Consider the following 14,781-nt stretch of genomic DNA (forward strand, 5'->3'; position numbering starts at 1 on the left):
TATCAGACGTGTGTATTACAAAAGCCTTTTCTGCAGTTTCCAGTATTAAATTACTGATACTGGTACTTTTAACTTCAAATTATACATGGCATATGGATATACATGGCACAGCAAGAATAAGCGGGCATCTCGCTCGTTTCTTCCCAGAACGTGCAGAATGTGGAATGAGTTACCTCCTGAGGTATTTCCTTTGCTACGACATGGGATTCTTCAAGAAGCGGGTATTTAGAGTTCTCAAGGGTCGGCAACGCTTAAGTGGCTCCTGTGATGTTGCTTATGTCCGTGGGCGACGATGATTGCTTCCTATCAGGTGGCTCGTCTGCTGCTTTGCTATCACAAAAAAAATATCGGCAAAATCTTGAATTAAATTCTATGTATATTTTAAGGATCATGTGGTAAAATTAAACATTACATGAACCATCATTTTTTACACCATGACGGTGGCAAAACAACGTGAGAACCGCCCGATGTCAAGCAGCCAACGCAGCCGATGGGCGCCTGCAACTCATTATTATTTACATGATAACAAAAAAAAACATAAAAAATAACTTGCAAAAAAGCTTGGTAAACACCAATGACAATCCGAGTAGTCTGAAAAGGTGGCAAATACTGCGGCTAGACCAGAGGTACTAGAAGATAAATTCTATAAAAGTCAAGACAGTATTTAATGGAAAACCTCTCAAAATCCTCAAAAAGACAGAACATCTGATTATGACTAAAACAGCCGATTGCAGATAAAATGAGACTAAAAAATTTATAACGGATTAATTTTGAAAATAACCAATATTTAGTAAACTTGAAGACCTTTATACTTTGGCAATACTTACGATACAACAACGCTAACCCACCCCACTTGTTTATTATTGCTACAGCAGAAAATGACTAGTTTAGTAGATATTAGCGATTTCCGAAATTATACTGCTAGAGAAATTACCCCAAAGCACCTTCATAGGTACTTTTGATTAACTTTTAATATTCACGTGTAAGTGTTTAGAAAACCACTTAAATTATCAATGGAACACGTGGCGTGATAGGGCACGTTCAAGATACCCCTTTAAAGAAATGTGGAGCTTTTCAAATTTAGTCCCTATAACATTGTTCTAAGGTTGTTTTTCTGTGCCGGAAAAAAATTACATTACACGATGAAAAGTACACGCGCTAGGTAATCAAATTTAGTCGCTTTCACATTGCATTAAGGTTGTTAATGTATGTTATTTTATACGGTGAAACAAGCGTGCACACAGGCGGCTAACGATCGCGTTTTATTTGAGAAGCCTCATTGAAACTATTCGAAGAAAAAGAAGATAGAAGTTATTTTCTTAAGTTCTAGTTACTGGCCCACGAATGTTTTTTGGAATAAATGATCTTTGGAGAAATTAATAATAGGCCTTTGTCATCTGTGTCACATGTTTAAAGGATGGAGAAATTACCGTGCAAGAAATGTCAGGATATTAAATTTTTAGGGTTCCGTATTTCATGTGACAGTCATACACAACTCTCAATGAGGCCTATTTGGGATAAGTTACTATTAGATCTATTCGTATGCCATCGTGATAGTGCCCGATTGCTAGTGATCGGTAACAACGGTTTAATTTCATGGCAGTATCACAGAATAAGTTTAGTAATAGTATTATCATACAGAACGGCCACGCACCGCCCCGCCCCGACACGAATGACCTCGCCCCGCGACACCAGATTGACGGCCGTTTGCCGGCCGCTCAGTACTATTTTTAAGCAACTTACTCACACTATGACGCATGACGCGTGTAGAGACGTGCCGTTCACACATAGAAACGCAAGTGATTTTAGATATATAGCGTGTCCGCCCTGTGGCAGTATGGTAGAGTAATAGTAAAGGAAAGTAACTATTTTGAAGGAGACAGTCAATTAAGGTTCAAATAAAGGTTTAACCTTAATCAATAATTTTAGCTGAATTTTACTTTACAGATTCCTTTAAATCAATAACGCTGGCATGAAATTAAAACGTTGTCACTTATCACTACTGATTGCAAGGTAGTGCTTGAATGTGATTCACCATTTTTAATCCATCTACTCCAAATTGGTTGAACATTTTTAGCAGTGCCCGCTAATCGCTTCTCTTTAGCCATAGCCTTATTATTAAAATCGATTATGCCTGCGTTCCGCTTCAACGAATTCAAAAGAAAATGTTCCTCACAAAAATTACTTTCGACTTTGTAAACTCCTAATTAGAAATTATTTGGAAGAAAGTATTCTGTCTAACTAACTTAATTTATAATTTAATTTATGTCATTAACGGGTCTAACGCGATTAAATTTCATTATTTTAATATTGTCTTCGGTTACCGCGATAGTTACTCATGACATAAAACTATGAAAACGGATTAACCCGTTGACCACGAACGCCGTAAAAGGTTCGAAACGTCGGGATGTTATTATAAATTCAATATACGCTAAATAATCAGTTTTCATAGTTTTATTTCATTATTTTCCTTTTTTCCGACGTTTCAGCTAGGTTGCACTAGCTGAAACGTCGTACCAGCAATAATTAATTATTAGTTATAATTTAATTTTAAGGCGATTATGAGAAAGCCGTTAGTGTTATTTTTACAGTGTAGTACACAAAAAAAACGCTGTCTTACAATTTCCATGATATTAGTAGCTTAGTAACTTTTATCTTTGTAGTGAATTCAAAACTGTAAGACTATCACTTGTATGGAATCCTCATACTGTTAGCCTTACCCCGTGTAAAATAAACTATGTTAGTCTTACCCCATCTTACCTTAGTTTGACGACTGCGATTTGGTTGGACGTTTAAAAAGTGCGAAAACAAGTGAAAATGTACCTTTATGTACTTTTTTATATTATAATCGATTTACAATCAAATTAACTGAATTATTTTTCGATGTATCTTTAATTATCGGTATAATGACTACAATCAATTTCAGATGCCAGATTTTTACAATAATAATAAAATAAAAACGTTTGCAAATAGATAATAAAGAAACTAACACTATTCATTAAAATATTTTACTTCAAGGATGTCACATTTTTTTTTAATCAACCAATCATACATTAACATTAATAAGTAGATAAAGCAGCAGTAAATAGACCTATAGTTTTCTTAAATTACATATCAAAAATACATAGCTAATCACTAGCTAATGCACCTTTCAATACAATAAAAATCTCTGATAAATATCTATCTGTGAGCTTGTCTAAATGAAGTTCAAGTAATTAATACATCTAAAAAGAAAAGTAAATTACAAAGTCATCAAAAAATTTGATTATGATTTAAAAATTGCTCGCATGGGTAGCGAGCAATTTTTAAATCGAGCCAAGTATTTAATTTATTATTAGCACCGCACATGTACATTTTTACCCCCAAAAAACCGGGCTATGCCTATAATATTTCCAAAAATTACACCAATGTTTGACGTGTGACATTTTAGTGGCAGCCATAACACAAATATAAACGAAAGAGGGAGGGTAGTAAAACACAGGGTAGCTAGAGAATAATCGTAAAACAAAATGCTCGGTATATTATATTTGCACGTTTCATAAATGAATTTAGGTAAATAATAAGCTACTGTAATGAGGTATACTCGTACTTATTTAGGTAAGGTATTATGAGGTTATAAGGGGCCCACTGACTATCAGTCCGCCGGACGATATCGGCCTGTCAGTTAGAACAAAAATTTGACAGTTCCGAACAACTGACAGGCCGATATCGTCCGGCTGACTGATAGTCAGTGGGCCCCTTTAACTTATAGGTGTCTAGAATTTAGTAAGTAATAAATGGTAATAAATGTTTTTGTTTTTCAAATTACTTAAAAAATAACGTATCATTTGTGTAAACCCCTGTGTTATTTACAATTCTGTAAAAAACAAACTTGGTTAAAATAAGTAGTAATTTTATATTATCTATAACTCGAACGTATAACCGAGTCGCATTTTAATTACTTGGTTAAATACTAGCGATTTATATTCATCATTACTGAGGGCCTACCGCGAACTCGATGCTCGCAAATTGCGGGCATCTTTCTCTGTCACTCTAATTACGCCATAATTGGAGTAAAAAAGAAATATGCCCGTAATTTGCGAACTTCTCTGTTCGGAGTAGGCCCTGTGATTTGTATATATGGTTTTCTATGGACCTATAGAAAAAGTTGCTTGATCTTTGAATTAATCTTGCAAAATATGGCTAAGGTTTGAAATAATACCCCGTATATTCTTTGTTAATAAGTATAATCCTGGTAAAATAGGATAGCCCGAGGAACTAAGGCTGTCTAAACAAAAAAGCTCATTTGCACTCGGACGCACAACAAATGTCAATCTCTCCGCAGCTCGATCGTTAGTCAAGAGGGGCCCTGGAGCAAGTTGTACGAGGACGCGTTAAGGATGATTCACACTAGGACAGTGCTGGTCCAGGCCGAGGCATGACACGTCGTGTTCCATGACGGGTGCTCGATGATCACGTGTTGGTTTTTATAGAAAACGAAGTGTCGGACGCTTTGGTAAGGACCCGTTCTAACATGAGTCCTCAATTATTCGAACCAAACTATTTTTTCATCAGCTTCACGTATACGTTTTAGCCGTTTGTGCCTTGGTAGTCCTATGGATAGAGAAGTATGATATATTATATAAAATGTATGAATACGGGGCTTTGAAGCACAAGCATTGAAGACTTGGTTTGGTTACAGAAACGCAGCGAGGCCTAGAGGCCAGTCTATCTGTCAAAGGTTCTAAATACCATTATATAGGTACAGTAAGCTGCAGAGATAACTGACCTCCTGCATATAAGTTTATATCCAGGGGATCAGTTATATCTGCAGCTTACTGTACATAATAGATATAAAAGACCATATTTGATGGCAATATTTGACGGTTTCTCAGGACTCACATGTCATTACTTTAATTAGAAGAATTAATGTTTAAATATTCATATTGCATGACACAACCTTAACACCAATGTGCATATTGCATGACACAATCTTTACACCATTCATGATAATAATTACTTATTGAACTCAAATTCCCTATCAGTATTCCAGGCTCCTCTCTTAACTCGCCCAAGTACCCATTTGTCCGTCACACTGGCCGCTTTAAGTGGCGGTCGAGTGCTGTTCGGTAGCGCTTTTCTCCGCTTACATACTTTAGACAAACTTGATTAAGGATTATGTAATGTTGCTAGATTAACAAGAAAAAGGAGCAATTTAATGGATATGAGCATGTATCAGTTTAGTATTTTGGAAAGCTTTTTAGGGTATTATGCAAGTTTTTTATTTTATATTTAACATAGTCATAACGGACAAACAGACATACCGGTAAGAAGCAGAAAAACAGACATATAGAAAGAGACACAGAAAGGAAAATAGAACAGACGGGTAGAAAAATGGAAATACAGACATATAACAAAAAAATAGTTTATTTGCCAAAAAGTGTACAAGTTTCTCTTACCCTATGACTGCCACACTAGGCTATGCCTGTCTCATGGAGTCAGATTGAAAAAAAAATACTTATTTGAATTACATTCTTCGCTGAAGGTTTGGTTTTCTAATATGTATTTACTACTAAAAATATTTTAAGTAATATATATATATGGTTTTGGTTAGCAGCAATTCATGATGATATAGAAATTGCTAACCCTAGTTAACACTAGTTCTGAATTAAACACCATCATGACGTATTCATGACTAAACCGCCCGCTCTCTTAACTCGCGCCCGGTTGAGTCGAGTAACTCGCCCAAGTGCCCATTTGACCGTCACACTACCCGCTTCAAGTGGCGGTCGAGTGCTGTCCGGCAGCGCTTCATTCCGCTTACTTAGGCAAGCTCGAGGGCCTAAACATTTACATATAGTTATTCGATTAGGGTTTCCGCAGCGTAGTCAAATTTCAAAGGAAAATAGGCACTTTTAAGTCACACGAACCGAGCCGCCGCTATACAATCCCTAAAAGGGATAGGTTCGCCTTTGTACTGCTTATTCTGTGCCATATTTGTTTCTGTTTTGTACAAGAAGAGTTTATACGATATACATACATACAATCGCAGTCACGCTATCATTTTAAATCGATATTTTGAAATAAAATGAATTAACTTTCAATTCCGTGACACCAAGCTGAGTAAGGACTATTTAGCGCAACCTCATTCTGTGTATATTTCTAGTTTTAGTCTTATGTTATGTTGTGCTAATAAATGCTTTTTCTTTCTTTCTTTCTTTCTAGTATATATCTGTCGACGCGAAGGTGATGTAATTAGTGAATTCAAATTATGGTCGCTTATATGGCATACTTACGATTTATCATAAAAACTTCTAGCCGACTCATGCTAAGTGCAGTAAAGCTGTCGTTTAAGTAGGGTAGAAACGTATTAAATGGCGCCAGGCTGTTTTTATATAGTCCTAGGAGGATATAACCAAACGGAGCCGCGACGTCTGTAATCTGCTGTACAAAAGGTCTGCCAATTTTTGCGGGAGAGGGGAACGGCAAATGTATACGTAACGTCAAAATAACCATGTCAGATAAACGTCAGTCCATACATTGTGTATGACCATTGGCCGACTATTTTCGACAGAGGGGAATGCCTGTTAATGGCTACTCCGTTTGGTTATATCCTCCTAGATATAGTCTCGATGTGTTCCGGAATTTGCACTGTTTTGATATAATTGCCAACGCTGATTGATATCAGCTGATGTTTTTTTTTGTAAACTACAGTCAAGTGGATGGGAAGGCCAGACTCCAAGCTGGCGTCACTCTGTGATTGAAGCTCGTCATGTTCGGACAGTAGCAATAAAGGGACTGCATTACGCCTCGCGTACGTGTTTTCACGTCAAATATCTACGCCTTCGAAATGTACTATTTTTTATCAGACATATGTACGTAAGTTTGACATACGAAACTTCAACTCAGCAATGCAAAGTAACAGACATAATATGCCCCTTTTGCCTTCTCTTCTCCATACGGTTTTAGTTAGCTAGTTTGATAGAGGAATTGTAAGGTCAGTCAATATTAAAAGCTAGTATCAATAAAGGATGATTCACGTTAGACCGGGCCGTGTCCGGGCCGGAGCTTCCGGCGCTTACTTTTCTATGACATGACAGGTGATCACGTGATGCCTTCCATAGAAAACGAAGCGCCGGAAGCTGCGGCCCGGACGCGGCCCGGTCTAAGTCATCCTTAACGTGTAAAATTTAAATCCTGACAGGTTGTATTTTATACAGATAAAAAATATGAACAGTCATTAATATCAATCTATCAAAACTAATTTAATAATAGACCGTAGTATCGCACAACAAATTCCATATTCACACAGATTTTTTAAATGATTGCCACGCCTGTGAAGTTTACTCGTGTTGTCATTCATGATTCATTTATATATTGCTTTATGGATTTACAATAGCTCATATAACTAGAACAGTACGTTTACCAAAAACCCAGTCAGAGTAATGCATAAGTACATACCAACTATAAATTACAAAAAAACGACATGAAATATGTACAACAAACATAAATGTTAGTAAACTTTATTTTGCCGCAAAACGCTATTGTGTGTCATGAGTCCGACTCACACTTGCCCAATTCTATTTAACTTTATCAATACACTGGGAAATTGATCAAAAAGCCATTCCCCTTTTATTGATCTTATCTTTTCTATTTCAATGTTCGAGTTATTTGCGCTCTGATTTGTGTCGTCAATCGTTTCTATGCTTTGAAAATGGTTATGGCTGAATGGAAAGTCACAGCAAAATTATCAATCTATGGCCTCTATCAAAGTATCAACGATTGTCACACAGTCTATAAAACTAAGATCTTGTCAATTTTAAGTCATCAACAAAATATATTATCAGTTTATATCATCGGATCGGGAAACTGACTGAACGACAGTCACGCCAATCGCAATGCACTTACACTTTCTCACTGTTAATCGTAATATGTACACCAACACGCTTATCCGTTTACCTTATTTGATCAGCTTTCGAAATATATAAGATTTCCTACAAAATTACTCAAACCATATAGTAAGTAGATACATAAACCCTTAAATTAGATCCAAAATCTTCTGCTTTTACTTCTATTCTCATTGAATGCTCTCAAAATGTTATCACTGTGGGAAGATTCAACGTTTTCGCAATGTAAGCCATCTTGTGAGCATTTGCAAGGACTTTAAGATAAGAATCTCGGGCAAACAGTAGTGAAAGAAAGGAACAGTAAAGTTACGAAAGTATGAATACATTAAAGGAAAGGAAATCCTTTAGATATTTTTAAATAATATATTTTAGCTTCGTTTTACTTCTAGATGAGTTTTTAATTAATTCACCCATTAATTTTCTGGTCGTACTAATAATGATCTTTGTCATAACTTCAGTTATTAGATATTTCAATTATTAGGTATGTTTGCAGTATTGTCAATATTAGCTTTTCTAACTATATGTAATTTATATTAATAATTGGAATAATAGTTTTTCAAACAATTTACCTACGTACTTGTTTCTTTTGTAACTTGCATTGCAGGATGCACTAAAAGAAAGCATAGGTACAGCGAACTGCAAGAGTGCATATCCAATCAATGTATGAATTCCATTCATAAAGTAGGTATGCACTTTTGCAGCTATGTGTACATCTGATAATCACAAACCTACTGCGGCTTCCCCCTTTGTCAAAAAGGATTTCCCGGAAGAGACGTCCCGTGAAGGGTTCGCACGGGCTATTTATGTTTACTGACGGTAAATTACTTTGTGTTTGTGTCTTTAAGGCGGTTCCCTGAGGCAGAAGGCGAAAAATCTCCTTATATGATCATGTTTTTCCAAGAGGCGTTGATATTCGTAGACGTGGAAAAAATCTATGTAGTTCTAGACTATATTATCTTTAATAACATAGCTTCCGATACACGAATTCGATACAATTAATTCTCAAACTCAGACTTCTTCTTCAATCAAACTTACTCGGTTATTTATTATGTGATACTATAAACAAAAAAAGAAGAAAAAACAATCTTAACTTTAATAGTAATTTCATAGCTTTCGAATTTCGATATTGTAACGTTTTTAAAATCGAAATTCGATTCGATCAAAATAGACACTTGGCGCGCGTGATCTTTCCCGTTCTTTCTTGCGAAATGTGACAGTGATAGCGGCAAACCGATGCGGCCTTTAAGGCTCATGTAAATTATAAAAAACCGGCCAAGTGCGAGTCGGACTCGCGCACCGAGGGGAACCTTTTTAGTATTTGTTGTTATGCGGCAACAGAAATACAACATCTGTGAAAAAACTGTCTAGCTATCACGGTTCATGAGATACAGCCTGGTGACAGACAGACAGAGGGACAGACGGACAGCGGAGTCTTAGTAATAGGGTCCCGTTTTTACCCTTTGGGTACCGAACCCTAGAAACGGGAGCTTACCGATAAATTCTGCCCAAGTTAGGTTAGGTCTTGTAAATGTACCTATATACAAATGTTTGTAAGGTTTTGTACTGACTAGTTGGACCCATCGTGAAAAAAGTCATGCAAATCTGCTAGATACATCTACTAATTTCGATTCTACTAAGTACGAATTGAGTAAAGATATATTTCAAACCAAATGAGCAAGATGTTTCTTTAATTTATTTTCGTTGCATATGTGAGTAATGTTCATAATATACGTCTTATTTGTCAGGATCAGAAATCGAGAAAATTCTATCTTATACATTATTATCTCGTGCAATAGGTACTGTGCTTTTGGAAAGCACCATTCGGTGAAGTTAACTGACTAAAAAAAAACTGCATTTAAAAATTGTTTTGTAAATGTGGTTATTTGTTTACGATTATATTTGAAATATTTATCAGTACGGATTTTACTCACTATTATTTTTAGTCGCTTTTGGCGACATGTTTCGGATTCTTTGGGAATCCATCCTCAGCACGAGTGTCCGCGGCGGTTGTACGTCGTGCACTGCCCGCGCCGCCCGCCTCGTCAGTGCACGACGTACACCCGCCGCGGACACTCGTGCCTGAGGATGGATTCCCAAAGAATCCGAAACATGTCGCCAAAAGCGACTAAAAATAATAGTGAGTAAAAACCGTACTGATAAATATTTTGAAATATGTCTCACGATAGTTTAAGTGCGATTATATTTTCACCTCAGCAGCTCGAACAAGCCTACTTTCGTCACTCCCTGGAGTGAGGAAAGTGCGACTTTCCTCACTCCAGGGAGTGAAACAATGTAGCTTTTTAATTTAGTGAAGGCCATGAACTTCATACTTTTATTACATTTTTTTTGTATGGTATGGTACGGTACGGTACGGTACGCTACGCTACGGTACGGTACGGTATGGTACGGTACGGTACGGTCAGGTCCTGTCCGGTCCGGTCCGGTACGTTACGGTCCGGTCCGGTCAGGTCCGGTCCGTTCCGGTCCGGTCCGGTCCGGTCCGGTCTCGTATCGTATCGTACATATTATAATACTTTTTTATTCTGTGTAATTCGAAATACATTTTAACCTTTAATATGTTCTCACTCTGAGGTGAAAAATTATGTGTGCAACACGAGAGCAAAGTTATTTTACATCTCGTGTTTTTGAGTCCCTCGCTACGCTCAAGATTCTACCTTAGAAGCACTCGCTTCGCTCGTGATTCAATTATAGAATCTTTCGCTTTCTCGGGACTCAAAATAAACACTCGCAAGAAAAACCAACTTTCCTCTCTTGTTGCACAAATAACTATTGTTTACATTGATGCTTTTCAAAATACAGTTTCATCCCTTGTTTTAAACATTTTTGCATAGAGCCTCTTGAAGTAAACGCAATTAATTCCTGTTCAATCGCATATGGAAATGGTGACTTCTCTAGTCAATATACATAATAAAATGACCAATTTTTTTTATTTGTCCGCAGGCAAATGAAGGATGACTGCGTCAGCGTCAGCGTCATGTAACTCAGTAATATGAATCTAACTAACTACGTCGTGTACATCATCGGCCTGTTTTGGCTAACACTGACTGATGCGAAAATTGGTAAGCCTGGATTATATTTTGATGATCAAATCACGATTTTTACACATTATTATTTACGAAAATGGGTCTTAATGGACATTCTATACAATATGCCACTGTGGCTAACGAGCACAAATTTAATATGGAATGAATTATATTCTATACTTTTGGTTGCACTCTGTTCGATGCCTAGGTATTCTATAGAATATCGGATTATACGTCAGATTTCCGGTAGCATAAATATATCCATTATGTTCTAGTAGTAGCAAAGTATTATTTACCAAAACAAGACTTAATCGCGTACATAATAAATTTTAAAATTACCCCCCAAGATCAAGTGCGGGAAGATCGAAAAAGCTAGATGATGGTAATGTCAAATTCAGCAGTCTTCTAAGAGAACACAGGAACAATGCTGTCTTTGAAACGTCGAAGGTAATTTTGAAACTTAATTATACGCTATTAATGACCTTACTACGAGTAAGGCCCAGTACCGATCGACTAAGCTCCGCTTTGCAGGTCTTCTAAATACTTACCTATTTCCGCCCTAAAGGCGAAAATATTTTTTTTTTTTTGCGGGGCGTTTTATTTTATGAGTTCTTTGCCTGATTTATTTTTGTTATTTAGTACATATATATATATACTTACAATGATATGCATAATGCATTCCAAACACGCCTAGGAAGAGTGTATGAACAAAAAGGGATACGTAAAAGGTTGGCGCCTTTTACGTATTCCTGATATTTTACAATGACCACGTGTGAAAATGGCTGCACTGCACATGAGAACCAATATCATACCTAATGTTTCGAAGTGGTTTAGAAATAATTTATTTTTCAAACATGGTAAAATATTTATGAAATGTGGAGGCACTTATCATTTTCATAACCCTTCAAAGTATTGTTGGTGCAATTTAATCTCCGATATTAAGTTTATACTTGCCTATTCAGATATACAGTTACCCCTACCAAAAACCAATTACAAAGGCTCGCTGTACATTTTGACGAATACGAGTAACATTGCCACGTAATTGAATCCATTTGAGTCGTATTTCAGCAGACTTACTGTCTGTGTTGCAGTGCCTCAACAAGGTACTAAATTTACTAATGTAGACAGAAACTCGAATTACCTAAATACCAACTTTATAAACTGCCTTAAAACTTTACTACTTATGATACATTTTATTTCATATAAAAACTTACAAAAAACAAAATCGCATCAAATCATAATATTTCCATACAAAAATAACTGAATCCACAGTTTCAAATTGTAAAATTATTGAGTCGAGGTCGAATTTTTACGAGTAAGGTTATTTTTAAAGGCGGTAGAATAGTTATCTATAAATCTGGAATGTGGACTATTTCTATGCATTTGTAAGTGTGATTTTGGCAGTGCTAGTCTGTTTTAATGGTGCGGTTTAGAGCGTCCATTATCTGTCTGAAAAAGTGTGGATGACCTCTAACGAATATTGCTACCTCCAAGATATATATGGACGTTAATGTAAGCATTTTTAGGGTTCCGTACCTGAAAAGGAAAAAACGGAACCCTTATAAGATCACTCGTGAACGTCGATCGTCTGTCTGTCTGTCTGTCCGTCTGTCACAGCCTATTTTCTCCGAAACTACTGGACCAATTAAGTTGAAATTTGATACACATATGTAAGTTTGGGACCCAAAGATGGATAATAATATGTAACGTAAACAAATTAATTTTAAACACAGGGCCACTTTTGGGGGGTAAATGAGAAAATTAAAAAATAAAGTTTACCAAACTATATTGTGTTACATATCAAATGAAAGAGCTCATTATGAGATTCTCAAATATATTTTTTTTATAATTTTAAGATAAACAGTTTAGATGTTATTCAAGAAAATAGGCAAAAAATTACCATTCCCCCCTTTATCTCCGAAACTACTAGGTCAAAAATTTTGAAAAAAATACACAAAATAGATCTCTACCTATAGATCACCGGAAAACCTATTAGAAATGTGCAGTCAAGCGTGAGTCGGACTTAATTTCTTAGTTTTGATCCGACCCCTACGGGTTTTTTTAAAGACATTTCACATAAAATAGTTATTTGTTATACAAGGGTGCAAAGTTGTATTTTACCCGCGAGTGTGGAATTGAAACACGAGCTAGTGAAAGGATTCTATAGTTGAACCACGAGCGAAGCGAGTGGTTCTAAAATAGAATCCTGAGCGTAGCGAGTGTTTTAACACACGAGAAGTAAAATACATTTGCACCCGTGTGTAACACAAAACTTTTCCCCTCACTATAGCGAGGAAAGTGCAACATCCACAGGCGTTAGATCATCTTCATCACTGGAATCACTTATTTTTTTACGATATTATAACAGAAAACACTGGAAATTCTGATTTTTACGTGAGTCGATGAGAAGTGTTTTAAGTAAAAAAATTGTTGACAATGTTGACATTTCTGTTCTGACGTATGAAATGTCAACGATGCGTTTTGAAATTGCATCGACTCAACTTGTGCGTTCAGAATTATATTTATATAAATAAAAAATCTTACGTTTCTTATGGAAATTTAAGGTTTATGACTTAAAATTATTAAATAAAGCTAAATTTGGTCTTTTTTATTAGATTCTCAAACCATTTATTTAATGATAATTAATATCGAGCGAATAATGGTATTATGAGCGTTTTACGTTTTGTTATCTGTTAAGCTACTTAAACACGCTCCATCCAAGGTCAAATTACTTTCCCCACTAGTGGATAAAATGCGTTTTTCCCCGCTTGTTTTAAAGGATAAAAGACGGCTTTCCGAGCTAGTGAGGGGAAAAATACATTGTTTAAATTGTGTAATGTATGGAACCCTTGGAACGCGAGTCCGACTCGCACTTGGCTGGGGTTTTTTTTAAAGGGGTCTACAGCTTTCTAAACTTTTTCTGCATTATGAACAGATCGTTGGCGTCGGTACATGGCCCCAAAGAATCACTCCGTATCGTAACTACGCATAGGCATAAGCAAAATAAGCCGTGAGGGTAGCCTCATAGTATTAAAATATATAATTATTACATTTCTTTACAGTATTTATGAAAAGCACTTTGTAATGACTCGGCCAAAAGTACAAAAGATGGACTCGATCAACAATGTACATTGATGATTGATAATTATGGCTTATTAGTCATAATTATTGAAGCTTACTTTTAAGTAGTCGATGAATATGAAAATAAGATAGATTCAAGACGCTTAAATTAAAGGGCTTTAATAAGCTAGCAATTTTGTGCACGACACTATCCCAGTGTCAAATTAGTTTTTAGAGTTCCGTACCCAAAACGTAAAAACGGGACCCTATTACTAGGACTCCGCTGTCCGTCCGTCTGTCTGTCTGTCTGCTGTATCTCATGAACCGTGATAGCTAGACAGTTAAAATTTTCATAGATGATGTATTTCTGTTGCCGCTATAACAACAAATACTAAAAACAGAATAAAATAAATATTAAATTGGGGCTCCCATACAACAAACGTGATCTTTTTTGCCGTTTTTTGCTTAATGGTACGGAACCCTTCGTGCGCGAGCCCGACTCGCACTTGGCCGGTTTTTATTTATTCAGATTCACTAATTGGTAATATCTACCTCGTTTGATTATTATTTTTTGTTATTGTTTTTTTTTATAAAAAAAGTAAGAAGTAAAAATCATTATTGTACACAAAGATTTAGGAAGAAACAAAAATTATCTGGTCTTAAAACCAAGAGACAATAATGTACATTTATGCATTAGCAATTAAGGTTGTACCGGTTCCTACACTAGGCGTAGCCTGTCACGTAGGTTTTAATTATTTTATCCTTTTTTTACACGCTTTTGTCAGTAGTAT

General features: G+C 36.1%; 1 protein-coding gene across 1 annotated transcript in view; it reads left to right on the plus strand.

Moving 5' to 3' along the window:
* Window positions 1–14,781, plus strand: part of LOC134743467 (acid sphingomyelinase-like phosphodiesterase 3a) — an 89,251-nt gene that overhangs the window by 44,097 nt on the left and 30,373 nt on the right. Inside the window, exon 2 of the mRNA XM_063676910.1 lies at window positions 10,848–10,966. Within this exon, the coding sequence (XP_063532980.1) occupies window positions 10,897–10,966 (70 nt within the window). The 5' untranslated portion in view covers window positions 10,848–10,896. The remainder of the gene's footprint in view (window positions 1–10,847; window positions 10,967–14,781) is intronic.

The sequence above is a fragment of the Cydia strobilella genome, chromosome 8 (assembly GCF_947568885.1).
Source record: "Cydia strobilella chromosome 8, ilCydStro3.1, whole genome shotgun sequence".
Classification (NCBI taxonomy): Eukaryota; Metazoa; Arthropoda; class Insecta; order Lepidoptera; family Tortricidae; genus Cydia; species Cydia strobilella.